General features: G+C 35.8%; 1 protein-coding gene across 2 annotated transcripts in view; it reads left to right on the top strand.

Annotated features, from left to right (window-relative positions):
* LOC142344730 (adenylate cyclase type 9-like) overlaps positions 1–15538 on the top strand; it is an 80228-nt gene that overhangs the window by 17703 nt on the left and 46987 nt on the right. The window contains exons 2-5 of one of the 2 annotated variants that reach the window (XM_075396609.1): positions 2340–2632; positions 6866–7056; positions 7614–7776; positions 11443–12127. In XM_075396609.1, coding sequence (XP_075252724.1) covers positions 2565–2632; positions 6866–7056; positions 7614–7776; positions 11443–12127 — 1107 coding nt within the window. In that variant the 5' untranslated portion in view covers positions 2340–2564. Of the gene's footprint in view, positions 1–1528; positions 2633–6865; positions 7057–7613; positions 7777–11442; positions 12128–15538 lie in introns of those variants that run through there. The other variant, XM_075396608.1, reaches the window with a different exon arrangement.

Below are 15538 nucleotides of genomic sequence, written 5' to 3' on the forward strand. Positions count from 1 at the left end.
AACCATTCACCAAAAGCTTTGTTTATATTTAAGTCGAGATGGTTGAGCGTTTTTTTTTCTGAAATGTCCCTCGAATATTTTAAAAATATCGCTTTATTAGCTATGAATGCAGTGATGCGTAATTCGTTTTATATTCCATTGATCTTGAGCAGATATTTTCCATGTATGTTTGACGTCATTTTGCGATGACGAATTGTTTTAAGACAAAATTCTAACTTAGATCGAGTTTTCTTCTAGGATCCATGAGTTCTAAGAAAATAAATACTTCAAATTTTCGTTTTGTTGATGGCATCAAGGTTTTTCGATGTGTATCTCATTAGCAAAGCCATTCTGTGAAACAATAATCGCTATATACAACCATTTAAAATCTAATAAGTTTAAGTTTTGTGTACCTGTAGCAATTTGATCTTTTCCAGCAATGTTTCCGAATAGTTTTGACTCAGTTTTGATTCAATTTTTACTTTTTTTAAACTTTTCGTTTACAATTCTAGCCTTTCAAACAAATTCTCATGCATCTGAATTTCAATGTCGTCGTGAATAAAAGTGTATGTTTAGTTTCTGCTTCGAAGTTGAGTGTTTACACAAAGTTAAGTTAGGTATTATTTGGTCTCTCCAGCAAGTGCAAACAATACCTTACTTGGCCTCTTATATCAGCTCTTTGTAATGTGTTTAACCAAATTTAGCCTTGTGTTGATTGACACGGCAACGTATCAATTCTGCTGAAGTTGTGAAGTTGAGTTGAGCTCTTTTGAAACTGAACCCATTAATGAGTCTGAGGTAACGATATGCATCTATTTATAAGTAGGTATTACCTTTTGTGAACTGCCAAGTAATATATTCCGTCTGGTTTTGTTTTTCAATCTGTTTTAAATCGTACGTTGGTGACCCAGAAATTGGAATTAAATCCAGCAAAACTGAATTGCACGCATTAGACGTTTTTATTTCGCTTTTCCCATCTTTATATCCCTGTTTCTTTATATCCCCGTTTTTTGCCTTGTGACGTTGCGTTCCGTTGTGTGCTGAAATTTTGTTTTGCTGTTAGAATTGAAGTCCCCTTTTTTCCGTGAATGTAGTCCGTCTATTTTGCCTCCTTCGCCCCCTTAGATTTCCCCATTTGGAGTCTTGTTCATTCAGTTCTTCCCTTTTCTCTTTCCTTAGCGTTTTATTTTATTCCTTCCAATTCAATTTAGTTAAAATTTAGCGGCGGCACCATTAGTGGGGAAGTGTTTTTCCACCACCACCACCAGTAGCGCCGTACATAGCTTAAACATGGCTCAGGCCAAGCGCAAAGCTGTATGTATTAAGTTACCATTGCTGATATTATAAGCGTATAGACGAGAAATAGTAGTTGTAGTTATAGTAGTAGAAATAGTACCATTTTGTACTTATTTTCTTTCTTGCTTCGTATTAAGGCCGTTCTGCAAATGAAAAGCGGTGCAAAAACTCAAAAAGTGCGCTTAGCGGTGACACGCATACTACATAGATAGGTAGATAGATGGTTAGAACTACCTACTAACTAGTAGCCTGGTTGGTAAAGAGCTATTACTATTATTATCATAAATTCGGGATTAGTCCTCTCTCTCTCTCCGAGTTGTAGTCTTCTCTCCAAATAGTAAAACACGCAACTCTCTCCATTTGCTCTCTGGACCTTGGTCTATATAGTCCGTAAATCACATAAATCGGGGGATTAAATGTTACATTTTGACGTTGTGCAACTTTTCCTCCAATTTTCTCTGGGTAAAATTTGAGGAAGTATAATGTATATGCTACTGCAGTGTTAAAAGTCTCCCACGTTTTCAATTATTTTACAACCGAGGGGTGATATAATTGTTCACGCCTGTATAGTCACCGCCTCGTTTTTTCCTACCTGAAATTATTTCAACAATTTGTGCCGTTAATTGTACGGCAACAGTGCAATATATGTTTGAGGAGCGCCGTGTTTAGTTTTTATTTTCTTTCCATTTTCTAAATAAAGCGATGATTTTGGCGCATTTTGTTCAGAAGTTGTTTTGTAATGCTGTACATAATAAGTTGATGACAAAAAGCAATATTCACGTCTTTTGATATATTTTGATGCGCATAAAAATGTTGGGCTCGTTTCAGTGCCGTTTTTTGACTCGTAATATGAATGCAGCTTGAAGGATAAATTGATAAATTTTTCAAAGGGGCTTAGCTGTTCTTTGCATCCCGTCTTTTATTATATTTATCTGTCAAAAAGATAGCCTACAGCCGTAAATTGTAGCGCGCTTTGCTGACCGTGTATCTATCCATCTACCTGTACTATTTAGGCATATATTTCCCCAACTCTATCTTACATTATATCTTTCATCTTTGCTCAGCAGTGAATTAAAAAACTATTGTTTGTTGTTTGTCTTTGTTTACTTTTATTTTTCTATCCATAGTTCTACCTTAGACATTCAGTTTTGCGTATTTTCGCGTTACTTTTACTGCGAAAGATTGGGTTTCTATTCGACGCGTGATTGTTTTTAATTTGAACGTAGAATTGTTGTTGTTTACCTCACTTGATTGCGGTAGCGAATAACGTCGAAGTGAGTGGGACAATCATGACGGAAACGGAAATGGTGGATCAGGCGGATTCCAAAGACAAAGAGGAGGATGCCACTGCACCTGGGTATGTCTGGTCATTACACAACCTTCTTCCAACAGACTACTGTTTCCTATGAAATCTGCATGAAAAAGTTTCTACTTTGTTTTGCGCTGTTGCCCATTAATTTGTGTTTTGTTTCTCAAAACACTAGTCATCGATCATTAGATGTTGTAAGTTGGACAGTATGATTTCCACATTTTTAAATTGCATGTCAAAGTTTTTAAAATGAAGACAGAGAGCGTGTTCGTCTATTTGCAAACGTGAAGTTGCAAAGTTACTCCCATCTGTGCATTTGCACTACTAGTTGTGGTTTTTGTAATTGAATCGTAAGACTAGCTACAAAAGTATATCTAATGTTACATAGTACATGTAAAACATTTTTGCCAGTTCTCGAATTTATGGAATGGTATTCTAGAATGTAAGTGTTGAATTTTTGGACTAATTTTTAGATACTGGTAAATGATCTGGTTTCCGTATTGGGTAAAAAGACTGGCATATGCGCTTGACTATAATCCTCTGATTTCTTCAAACAGAACAATGGTAAGAAAAGCAGATAATGCGAGCTCTACTGGAAAAGATGAGTTTTTCTACCATTTTCTTCAATCTAATAACATCTTTCTTAACTGAAAAACGAATCCCTTTTGGCTATTTATCTGTTTTCAATTAATTTCGAACGAAGTTTGAAGCAATTATTGTAAATGTGTTGGTCTTTTTACGACTCTAAGAGGAGTAGTGGTATTACACAGGTTTTTAATTGGACTCGAAGTATTGGAGAAATGTCTTTTGCGAATCGAAGACGGTTATTTGCTGGAGTGTATTTGAAACAGTAAGCTAAATGCGTAAAATAAATTGTATAGGTCAAATGGGTAAAGATCAATTTTTTAAATCATTCATGGCAATTTCAATGCAGTTTTTCAGTTAAAACTCCATACCTTTAAGGTGCTTGTATCCTTTAACCGAACTATTAATAGTCCGTTTGAAAGCATTTTTGGCCATCTGAAGCAACACTTAAACTTTTAGATTCAATTTGGAGTTTTTACCTTTTTGAGTATAAGACGTTTTTGTACGCTTTATCCTTTTTTTATAGAATTTGGGTAAGTTCCGTGGGTGAGAAATGGCTATTTTCTTGTTATGTTTGCCCTTCGATATAATTGATAATAATTTTTGAGGTCTGTCTATGAATTTAAGATATATGAGTTTTTTTAGGCAAATGTTTGCCGTTTTTTGTCTGTTTGAAATTTTGTTACATATTTATGATTGTAAGCTTTTTGGTATGCTATTTTTTGGTCAATCGTCAGTTTAGAGCTATTGTTTAAGCTATTGTTTAGGTTTGTTGTTCTTTTTGTGTAATGATTTTGTCGAGTATTGGGTGGGTGAATGACTGAGCAGTAGAATTATTTAGATTTGTTTTTTTTGGATTGGAAGTAGCATTTCAGCTTTTTGAGGATAATTTTGTGGAGAATATAAGTGTTTGAGGGTGTCCTCTATTTCTTTTCCCTTTCTTCGATTTTTCTCTATGAACTATTTTTGTTGGTTTTTTGGTCAATAGGTAGTGTTTTATTGAATAAAACTAATATTTTTGCACCGTCTTTGCCAGCGGTTGCTTTGAAGTCGCAATTTTTAAAGAAATTTTTATCAGATCCTTTATCAGTTTTTGTTGTCACACACTTTTTAATTGATAATTTGTCTGTTATTGTTTCCAAATTTTTTTATTTAATTGCGAGGATCATTAGATTATGGTGCGAAATTGTTGCTGTGCTCAATCTTGTACTTCGAGCCGTTTACCTATTTTTTTCCGGCTATTTTTTGTAAGTGAGAGAGCAAGAAGACCGGAAGTTTAGGGAGTAAATAAAGTTTGAAAAAGTTGCTTCGGTGATTAAATTCGAAGAACGGAGAAACGAAAGATTGATTATTTTGTTCATGCGTTCTTCTTTCTTTTAAAGGTGAGAGAGAAATGTGGATATTAAAAAAAAAATACGTTTGCTTAGCAAGCGCGTTTTTTGTTATTTGACTGTTTTCTGAAATTACGATGTCGGAAAGTATATTTTGAGTGATATTCATAACTTTTAGATTGTTTAGATAGCGTTTCGAATGTTTTTGTTAATTAAAGAGAGTTTTACGCTAACTTGAATATTTTTAAAACAATTTTCTACCATTTCGACCAACAATTTTCTACTATTTCAAAAACAATTTCAACAGTTTTTATACTATTATAGTGATGTTGGCCCATTTTTCTTTTATTGCTTTGATTTGTAAGTAAATTTAAGCCAAATGTTCTGAGACAGCTTTCAATGCATTTTAAATACAGGTTATTCGATAACAAGAAACTGTTCCCAAGAAAAGTTCTTGCAGTTTTTCCTCCTTTCACAATTAGAGATGTTTTCTATTTTTGTTCGGCTTGCCCAAATCCGTGTGAGCAATTTTGATGTCTCGATTACGTGGAATACAGTCTCTTTGTTTTTGCTCTTCAACAAATTGAAAACGTAATTAAATTTCGCTTAATTTTATGGGTTAGTTTATTTTTTTTCATTCAAAATATTGTTTTCTTCCTTGTTTATTTGCTTTCATCAGAAACTCGTGTACTTTGAAATGCTGGTTTTTTGGCGAAGTCGTCTTTGAATTATTCACGGAATTTTTCCGGCTATGTTTTTGTAATCAATTTTGTTATAGTGAATTTTGAATCAACAAAAGAAGCGCGTGAAAAACTTTTGAGTGGTTTGGTTGCTGAATAAAATTGAGGAGTAGAGTGAAAACAGAGTGGTTTTTTGTTCAAACCGTTGTTTTCGAGAGAGCTAGAAATTTTGGTGTGAAAATTTCTGTAAACAAGCGAAATGTTTCAAACGCTTTCAAATCTTTCAAAATGTTGCGGCTTTTTAAAACATTTTTCTGGTTGGGGGTTTGATCATGATTTTGTTTTGATTTAAGGAAGTATTGATAGTGATTTGATGGTTTTGTATTTAGAAGTTGTAGTTAGAAGCTATTTCGGAGGTTTTTGCTGATTTTCAGTAGAATTTTTGCCATTTTTTGGTTGTTGTTTAGTACTGCCTTAGGTACGATTTGAAGGGACGCCTATTACATATAAATTTTTGAGACACGAACTGAGTACAGTTTTGTTGGTATGAAACATTTTTCCGTTGAAGTGCATTTTTCATTTTCTATATTCTTAGAGAAGTTCCTTAGCAAATTGTGACTTGGCTTCTAATGCTCTTATTTGTTTCAAAAGAGTTTTTCTTTTAGGTGTCCTTTTAATTTTTTGTTGGTTTTTAAGAGCTTATGTTAAGTTGTTTTTGAGAGCTAAGTTGTTTTTGAGTTAAGTTGTTTTTGAGAGCTTATGTTTTCATGAATTGGCATCAAATGTATGTATACATTTTCAATTCTCATGAGTGGTTTATTTAGTTACTAGTTTTGTAAAGGGCTGTTGTTTTTTTTTTCTTCGAGCCGTGTCCGTAATGCTTCCGGCTATGTTTTTATAGCTGAGGTGAGTTTGTTCATGACTTGAATTGACTTTCTTTTCGCATTTAACTCTTGAACTATGACTTTAACAGTGGCATAGTTTGTAACATACAGTAATTCAGAACTACTGGTTATATTCAGGTTGAAAAGGTCATTTTGAGAATTTTTTTACCCCTTACAAGTCCCTCCCACGTATCTGAAATACAGACCAATCACTTATCTATCAAACCCCTCTGCCTACCCCCGCCCCGTACCTACTCCCCTTCACCACTGCCACCTGCCTCCCCCAGCGCCACCCACCTAACCCCCCCCCCCCCCCAGACACACGCACACCTACCCCGTACCTACCCCCTGAGCACCTATCTAACCCCTGCCTACACCCTGCCATCTACCGTACCACCTCGCCATGTGATTGGGAGTCATTAAGAAATGGGCGAAAACATGATTAATTTCAGAGAATGTTTTGAAAATTATCATTAGAAAATTAACATTTGACTCAATTTTAAATCGGTTTTCGTTCCAATTTTTGTGCTGAATCGGTCCGCAATAATTAGCTCACGGAACCTTCAGACTCAACTTATAATCCTGATTATTTTTTGAAGGGTACAAACATCATCCTATTTGACGTTTCGTAATGCTTTTTATATATTATCAGCATCTATAGAGAAGTGTCGTTTTGCTAGTTTTTTTTCAAACATTTTGGTTGAAATCTTATACCTTTTGAGCCGGTTTTCTGTATTTTGGAGTAATTTAGTGAGTACAGAATTGAGGAATCAGCGAACATGATTGTTGCAATGCTTTTAGAGAAGAACCTAAAGAAGCAGAAGAGCAGGACAAGCTCCTGGGTCAAGAAGATGATAAAGAACAAGGTGCGAGTGGTGCAAATGCGGAAGTGAAGTATTCGTCGTCTCAGGATGCGGCTGAGATAGCGCAAGAGAATGGACAAGAGGAAGAGGGGGAACCACCTGAAAAGCGGGGCAGGGATGGATCATCAGGTGAGTTGCCTCGCAATACTTGACATTTAAGTGAGGAGACAAGTGAGCGGACGACTGGATGAAAATCTTCGGAAAAAAAGCAAGCAAAATGCAGAGGACATCATTGTTAAATTTTAAGAAAAAGTGGAAGATGTAATTGTCCAGAGATGGATATTGTGCATTATAAGGGTAAGTAAAAAATTGAAACAAAACCAAGATTTTTGCTACTCAATCTTTCACTTTCCGTTTGCTGTATGTATGCTTTTCCAGTGCTCTCAGAAAACTGGGTATTTTTCTTCTATTTTGAGATAAAACTTATATTTGAGACCTGTGCCAAGTACCAGTTTGGAATGGAGCTGTCTATGCTATGTATCCGTCATTTTTACTGCTTTGTTATGTCGTATTTGGATTGTAATGGCTAGTATCAACTAATTAGACAATTCAAGCCAGCGTTAAAAACAAAGAACAATTGAAACACAATGTCCATATAAGTTGTACGTAGCAGTTGTTGAAGCTGTATTGTTATTATCAAAATTGGGGTCAGTTTGTGTAGTGGTGATTTGTGTGTTGTGTTTCAGGCGGTGGGAGTTCCTTTGCATCTGCTGCCCACAATATCAAGCGTATCCTCTCTCCCATTATGTTCGAGGGTGAGAGTGACCACTCACTGTTGAGGCCCAAGTTCCACAATCCACTCTTGGAGGTCCAGTACAAACTCAGCTACTTCCGAGCAGAGCTATTCAGGCTAGCTAATTCACCTAATTTGGTCTTGAGTCCAGTGTTACCCTCGGACTCAGAGCTTTCTTAAATTAGAACTGCAGTCAGTATTGAAGTGTTTAAAATGTTTCAAACAAACATAAGATCGTGTGAATTCTTTTCCACACTCTCTAGGTTATTTTACTTTCGTAAAGAAAAAAGTTTTTGAAAAAGATACGTTTTTTTTTCATTTTTCGGTACGCATGGCACCAACTTTACTGATCATCAGAGGTATGTGTTGAAGAATGTGTTTTATAACAACCAATTTTTTAAGTTGTTCATAACTGCATCAGCTATTCAACTCACTATTATTGCCCTCATTCGTCCTTAAAAGAGTTTTGGCTTTGGTTCATCGACTTATCTGTTTTTACAACCATTGAGTAAATCAACGTTCTATTATTTTGTTATTTTTACTGTTTAATTGCTCTCAAACGAAGTTTGTTGCAATTATAATAGTCCTGTGATCTTTTTTATGCGATTTTTGGCTTGACTGATTTTGCCTGACGCATTCGACTTTTCGTCCTCAAAAAGGGGTAGCGCTCGGAGGGCATTAAGTGGCCGAGCGCCTCTCTTAGAGTCTTATGCCTTGCTAGTCTCTCAGTATCCGATTCATCGAAACTGTATTGGGGAGGCAATTTCAGGGTGTGAGTGGACGGTTCTTAGTCTTAAAAGTTTAACCCCTCTCAGTCACCCTCATACCCCGACCCCCTCCCCCAGCCGTCACCCCCGTCCACCTTCCTCCAACCTGGCGATTTGGACCCTCCTCTAGTCCAGCTCCCGCACAACCCTACACTCCATCGCTTGACCCCCCCTCGCTTAACCCCCCCCCCATGCTAGCAACCCGAAGCCCCAGCTGGCTACAAGCGAACAAGCGGAGCCAACCGCTCGCTCGTCGTTTGAGAGCATTTTGCCCGACGTTAGTCGGTTATGTTTTTGCATTTTGATTGATTAGTTTGGCTCAATTGATAGGCTTAAAAACTTGCAAATCAAGTGTACTTGTTGAATTATCGGTTAATTGTTATTGTATTGATTTTTGGAAAGCTACCTTCTGTGTATACATAACTAAAGAAACACTTTGTTCCCTTAAGCAGCTTCAACTAAGGTATAATTACAATACGAAACTGACAACTGTTTATGATCAGAAGTGTACGCAGCTGAATTCATTAACAGCTTTTTCAGATTTTTGTACCTAACAGAAATTGAGGAATGCTTCAAGGTGACGTCGTTGTTATTATTGGATTGTGCAGATTATAATTTTTATGTTTCATTGATTTTCTGCTACATTTTTTTAATTTCGTTATTAGGCGACGCTCTGCAAAACCGAGACCAAAATTTGTTTTCCCGATGACACGTATGAATTTGTAATCCGATTTGCACAGCTCATGCTTAACTCAAAACTCCTCGAAATTTCGCTATATAGGTTATCACTACGTTTAGTCTGCTCGACCTGAGGGCTCAAATGGTTTCGAAACGGGGAAACCATATTTGCGTAGAAACACTCTCCTCATCGCCTCTTACCATAGTTTTCCATTACTAAGTCGGTATTTGGATTTTTCATGATACAACATTTGTTTGAAAAAACAAAAGTGAACAAACTTTAAAAGTGAACTTTTAAAAAAATTAGCGGAACAAAGCTGTTCTTATATCGAAATTGTTGCTCTGTATTTGAGAATTTTTCTATTACGTTTTAAATCATTGGTTCAGCTGTATGATTTCAATCTCAACTAATTTCTAAGTAAGACAGATCGTCTAATTGGCTGTTTAATTTTTTGCCTCCTCAAAGAAAAGAGCATGATTAAAATGTCTTGATTAATTGCTGTTGAACGAATTCTGAAGCAACTGTAAACGTATTGAAGGAGATAAATCAAATGAGTGTGTCACTCTAATGAAAAGTTATTTGAGAGCAAATAATAGAAGCAGTAATAACTTAAACAGACTCAAAGTTTAACGTCTCGGCATTTAATAAAAAGAATTTTTTTGTCTTTTTCTTTTACTATCTTTTTGAAGCTGTTGTTTTCTGGCAATCTGCCAGCTATGTTGATAAAATTTACAGGTTCTATAAAATTTCTATTTGTAATTGCTGCTGCTAAACGTCGCATATTATGAACACAGTCATACCGAATCCGTTTATGCACATACTACATACCATACTATGTCATACCAATACCCCAACACAATTTTTGTGCCACATTAAAAGATTCTTGATGACATCAGGATATTGTTTTTTTTTCAAAAAAGCGAAATGCGTGCTCAAAAGAGGTATAAAATGCCGAGCAAAACTGTTAGCATTCTGAAATGACGTTTTTTAGATGTTTTGACGAGGGCTTAAGAATCCATATACATTGGGGCAGATCAGCCGTTGCTTTTGTTCAGTGATGACTCGGGGGTTTTGTTCCCGGGTTGTTTTTCCGAAACCGGATGATTTTGCTCACCTATGTGGCATCACGGTTTAATTTCTCCCAAGCAAAGTATTTTTGGATTTTGGATCTAGTCTGTTTTGGCCTCCCAGTGTTTTTTTTGTGCCCCCTAGTTACAATTGGTTTGCTGTCATAGAGCACATTACTATGTAAACAATAACACATAGGCCGGGGGTGTATTATGTAAAAAGTAGCACGTTGGCCTGGTGAGAGTAGATGTTAAATACCACTAAGCTTGGGGGATAGAATAGATCCGGTTTTTTAGCTGAAGCAGATCTGTTAATGACTTGAACTTTAACTTCTTTTTTCAAACATTAGGTTCTGTTTTTACCAGAGTTCTCAGTGTCTTTGTAATATTCAGTGGTTATAAGCTCTGGTTAATTTTCCCCCCTGACTCCTCCCCCCTGACTACAACACCTCCATCTACTCCCTCACCTAAGTACACCCCCATCTACTCCAGCACCCAACAGCACCTCCTTACTTCGAACACACAACAAGGCATCTGTTCAGTTGCCCAAAAAGAAGGACCCGATTGACACCCGAAACGCTTTGGAGGAACGCAGTGGAAGCCGTCAAGTTTCTGGGCCTCCAGACCTGCGAAACCCAAGACGATTGAGGCAAACAACAACCTCCTTACTTCTCTTAACCTCTACACCTCCTTAATCCCCCCGCCAATACCTGTCCAACCCTATACTCCCCACTCCTATTCCGCGAACTAAATGTACCTCCTCCTATAACAATACAACCCCGCCTTCTCCTACCACCTTTACCATATCAAATGAAAAGTGAGAAAAATTTTATCTGCATTATTAAGAAAACTTGTGTAATATAAGGCACTTAATTTTTGGCATGTTATTTCTTTTTCTTACTCTGTGATATTTCTATTTTGGGTTATTTTAGTTCTAGAGTTAATAATGAACTACTCTTCAAGTCAGTTCCGGTAATCAAGGAGGCATAATTTCACTATTTCGAGGTCAATTTTGAAAAGTTTGCACCCACAATTTTGTTCCTAACTCGCGCCACCCCAATTTCTTGCTCTTCCCTCCCACCCAGCAAGGCTAGCTGGCTGGTTGGTTACGTTTGGTCTATTAAAACGTTGCCCGCCTCATATAAAATCTGTCAATAAGTTATTTTCACCGACTTAGAGTCCGCAGCGATATTCTAAACCATCGGGAGCAGAAAAAAGTGACTCTCTAGCATGTAGCGTACTTCAGTCTGAGCAGTTGTTGTGTTGTAGGTTTCGAGCTGCCCTAGTCTATCTGGCCCTATACCTCGTGGCATACATTCTCTACTTTGCTATCTCATCCCAAGGAGGAGGTCCAATCTCAATCACAATGGCCGCCCTCTTCCTACTCATTCTGATCGCATTCTTCGTGATCACATTCTTACCAATCTACAATTCTTCAAACTTCCATTTCTATCATTACGCATTCGCTATTCTTCTTCTAACAATGCCCTTGTTCACGTTGGCGTCTTTGGAATCGGAGGTTCTCAACTCCGTGTATATAGATGGCCCTGCATACCCTGTATCGTCACTGAGCGCTATATTCATAATATTTATAATACTCTATGCGGTGGCTTCGATTCCGGTTATGATAGTGTTTTCGGCCGGCATTCTGTATTCATTCAGCTTTGAACTTTTCTATTTCTTCCTGTACGCCCCAGAAAAGGGAGAACCGAAAGCATCGCCAATGTTATTCTTCACTAGGATGTTGTTGCACGTGTGTCTGCACATTCTAGGCGTCCATTTCAGTCACTACTACTCGTCCAGAAAGAGGGAGTTGTTCAACAAGAAGGGAAGAGCTATTCTGGCCAATGAGGAGATTGAAAGAGAGACTGTGGAGATGAAGAACTTAATCTACTCTGTGATGCCTAAAGTGGTCGCAGAGCAAATGATGGCTAAAGAGGACTCTAGTGAAAAGGTTAATACTTCATTTAACATTACAGTGGGAAAAAACTACAGCTAAACCCCGATTTAAGAGTGGTTTTCCTTTGCGATTGTTTTTTTTTGGATTTTCACCCAGTTATCAGGAGATAGCGATAAAGATGAAGAGATGGAGCTTCAGAGGAGAACGATAGATAATTCTCTGTGAATAGAAATGAAATGCTGTTCAAACTTTGTAGACTTAATATGGTTTGTAATTAAACAACGACATTAAGAAGATTAACTAAAATCTAAAAATTTACTCGTTTATTTTAAAAAGTTTAAAAACTAGTGTAACAAACATAATAGTGTTATAAACAAGACGGCTTTCGCGAGTCGGATCGTAGCACAGAATGTTCCAAGATATATTTCGTGTTTTTGCTAAATCTTTCCTTGTTCTGAGTTAAAAAACTTTTTATTATCAATAAATAACTTGGAGCAATAAATTTCGTCGAAGCAACAAAAAATAGTGCTAAAATTTTTAGAGCTTTGACTAATCTTCTGAACTTGCAAACACATTAATGTGCTAAAACAACCTTGCTGTCAAGAATTTTGCAACTGAAACTTGCAGCCAAAAGCGGACTGGAAATGATAATCATGATTAGCTTAAGATTTCACAGCAATCAAAAGATAAAACAAGTTTCTTCTACTTCTCCTCTGAAAGCTTTTTAAACTTCAAGTATCCTGTATTGATGAATTTTTAATAACCAGGAGCTACTGAGGAAAGTTTTTCGAATTAAAAAATCGTTAAAAGCATAGAACAAATGGTCAAAAGGTAAAATTGAGGATCGTCAAGTTTTCAACAAGAAATTTTGTTTGTTTTTTTATTTGTTTAAAGTATCCTCAGTTTGGTCATTTGCATAGGCTTTCAAGCGATCCAAACATCAAAAGTTTTCAAAGATTCTGATATCAACGTTTCCGTGAAAAAAATGAGGTTGAGAAGTGCATCCGTTTCACGTCGATTTTTTTATCAACTAAGAATAAAGAAAAAATTACAGAAGATATTGGAAAATTTTTTTTCTATTATCTTTGTTACAAATATCCCAAAATTTGGTGAAAACCAATTAAATTTATCTGGATAACCTTCAATTTACTAAGATACAAATACGCAAAAAAGAATGGTTTTTGTATGTCTTTGCAAATAAATTTGAATTATCCTATGATCTTTTAATTCGCCCACAGAAAACCACCAGTAATTGGAGTGTCATTTCCAAGTACCATGGAAAACAATTCAAATTCAAGTTGAAAAAGACATGATTTTTTCTCGTATCTCTCAATTCTGAAATAAATTTCAATATACCAAAAATACCTAATGGACATAGAGGTTAGTTTTGACGGACGTTTCTGCAGCGTTTTTCTCAGAAAGAGGAATATTTTCTCACTTCTAAAAAAATTATCACTCTTTGTTCCTTAGATATAGTGAAAATGTATCAAGAACTCTTGTTTTATATTGGCTCAAAATAGCTCATTTTTTTCATTAAAAAAGTTGAAAATCTTGGATTTTATTAATGAAAAATGTGATCTCTTTTTATTATTTCAGATGAAAAATACTTATTTTCTTAACGTTTCCAGTCTCTCAAGCTGTTTCTTATTTAACAGCCTTAATTTTAACAGTTTTTTAATTGCTCAATAATTTAAAAAGCCAGCAAAAAATGGAATATACATAAAATTTTGTCACTCTCGATCATAAACAGTTCTTTTTTGTACCGTTTCTTTCGAGTCAGGAAAAAGAGAGTGTGGTTTAGTTTATAAGAGATCAAAGACAACAGAAAAGGATTAAGCGTTTTTCCACTTCTGTCTGGAAAATTTTTCTTCCGTTTTATTACTCTGGGTTCCAATATTAAGTAGGCTATTTGCTCTCCAGCGAAGTTTGAAGCAAATATTGCAAACGTGCTGGTCTTTTAATGCAAAATTTTGGCTTCGCAGTTTTGACTTTTCGAGTGATTTTTACGCCCTCGTCTTAATTTCACAAGTTTCTGTGCAAGTGTGTGCAAGTTTCTCTCTTATTCACTAGTATCAGCTGCTGATCTCAAGTAGCGGCTGTTCACTAAAGTCAAATGAATAGTGGGCAAAATTGGTGTAATTTTTTTACTTCAATTTTTATTATTAGTTAAAGAAGTAGTATATAATAACCTCTAATGACGTCATTTTAAGCCCCCTGAGTGAATTTAGTTACCCCCCCCCCCCCCGAATGAAGCAGGTTGCAATAGATTTGAGTTCAAACTAGTCTTTCGAGAAAAAATTCCGGCTTTCATTGGTTATGTTTTTTTCTTTTTCGACTCTAGGCCAGAGACCTTTTAAAATATTGTAACTGTTTTTTTTAAATATTTACTGAGAAAAGATCCCTTCTTTCCATTTTTGGTCTTGTAAATTGCTCTCTATTAGATTGTTTAAATGAAATATTAGGTTTAATTTTTCAGTTACCAATTGTTAATGATCTTGTATAGCTATTACAAATAGTCGGCAGATGGCCTGATTATCTGAGATCGACTTGCTTGAGGTAGAACAGTGATAGCATTAGATATAGAATTGAGTTGATGGCTTTCTTTGACCTCCAACTAACTTAAAGTCTATCAAGTTAAAAATCTAACTACAATTCACGCGGTGAGTAATAACGACAACCGAGGTCACGTGTATAAATGCAATTAGTAAGTGGAAGAATTTTCTAAAAATGCAAGTTATCTTTTGAACGAAGCAAAACGAAAAAAGAGTGAGACGACAAGGCAAATAAAAGGGAGCAGCACCTTATTTATATTACAAAGAAAATTTAACAAAACTAAAGACCTGGTTATCATATTCATTAGATGAGCAAAACTTTTTTCCTTTTTTTTTGTTTACAAAACTATGGTTGCCTAAGTCACGCGGACCAATAACAAGATATTGTGGAAATTGTTAAACTGCTAGATCTTAGACTGTAAAGAGCATCTCTGTTGAAAACAATCAGAAACATTGAAAGGCACAGCACATAGGAAATTTGTCGAAAATCAAATTTTTGTACGGTCTTTGAAAATCAGTGGCATCAGTCAGTATATCAAGTAACTTAAATTAGAAATATGTAGCCCATAACACTGCCAAAGATTCGAAACCATTTAAAAATTTTGTTATTTACAACCAAGGGGTCACGTAATAAAAGTAACAACGAAAACAGGCACCAATAGAAATTCAAAGAAAACAGTCTTTTGATTCCAGAAAACCATTAATTAACTGAAACCATAAAAAGAATTCATCCAGGGTGCTAACGAAACCTCTGACACTAAGAAGCTGAAAACCAGATAGATAAACAAGCAGCGTCTAAATATGTTGGTTCTCTTTGAAAAAAGCTACTCTTTAAGTAAAAGCATCCATTAGCAAATTAATGGAATCATAATATGGCTTCAATTTTGCAATACCTAGAAATTCTATGACACTT

Source organism: Convolutriloba macropyga, chromosome 8, assembly GCF_964194025.1.
Source record: "Convolutriloba macropyga chromosome 8, txConMacr16.3, whole genome shotgun sequence".
NCBI classification, from domain to species: domain Eukaryota; kingdom Metazoa; phylum Xenacoelomorpha; order Acoela; family Convolutidae; genus Convolutriloba; species Convolutriloba macropyga.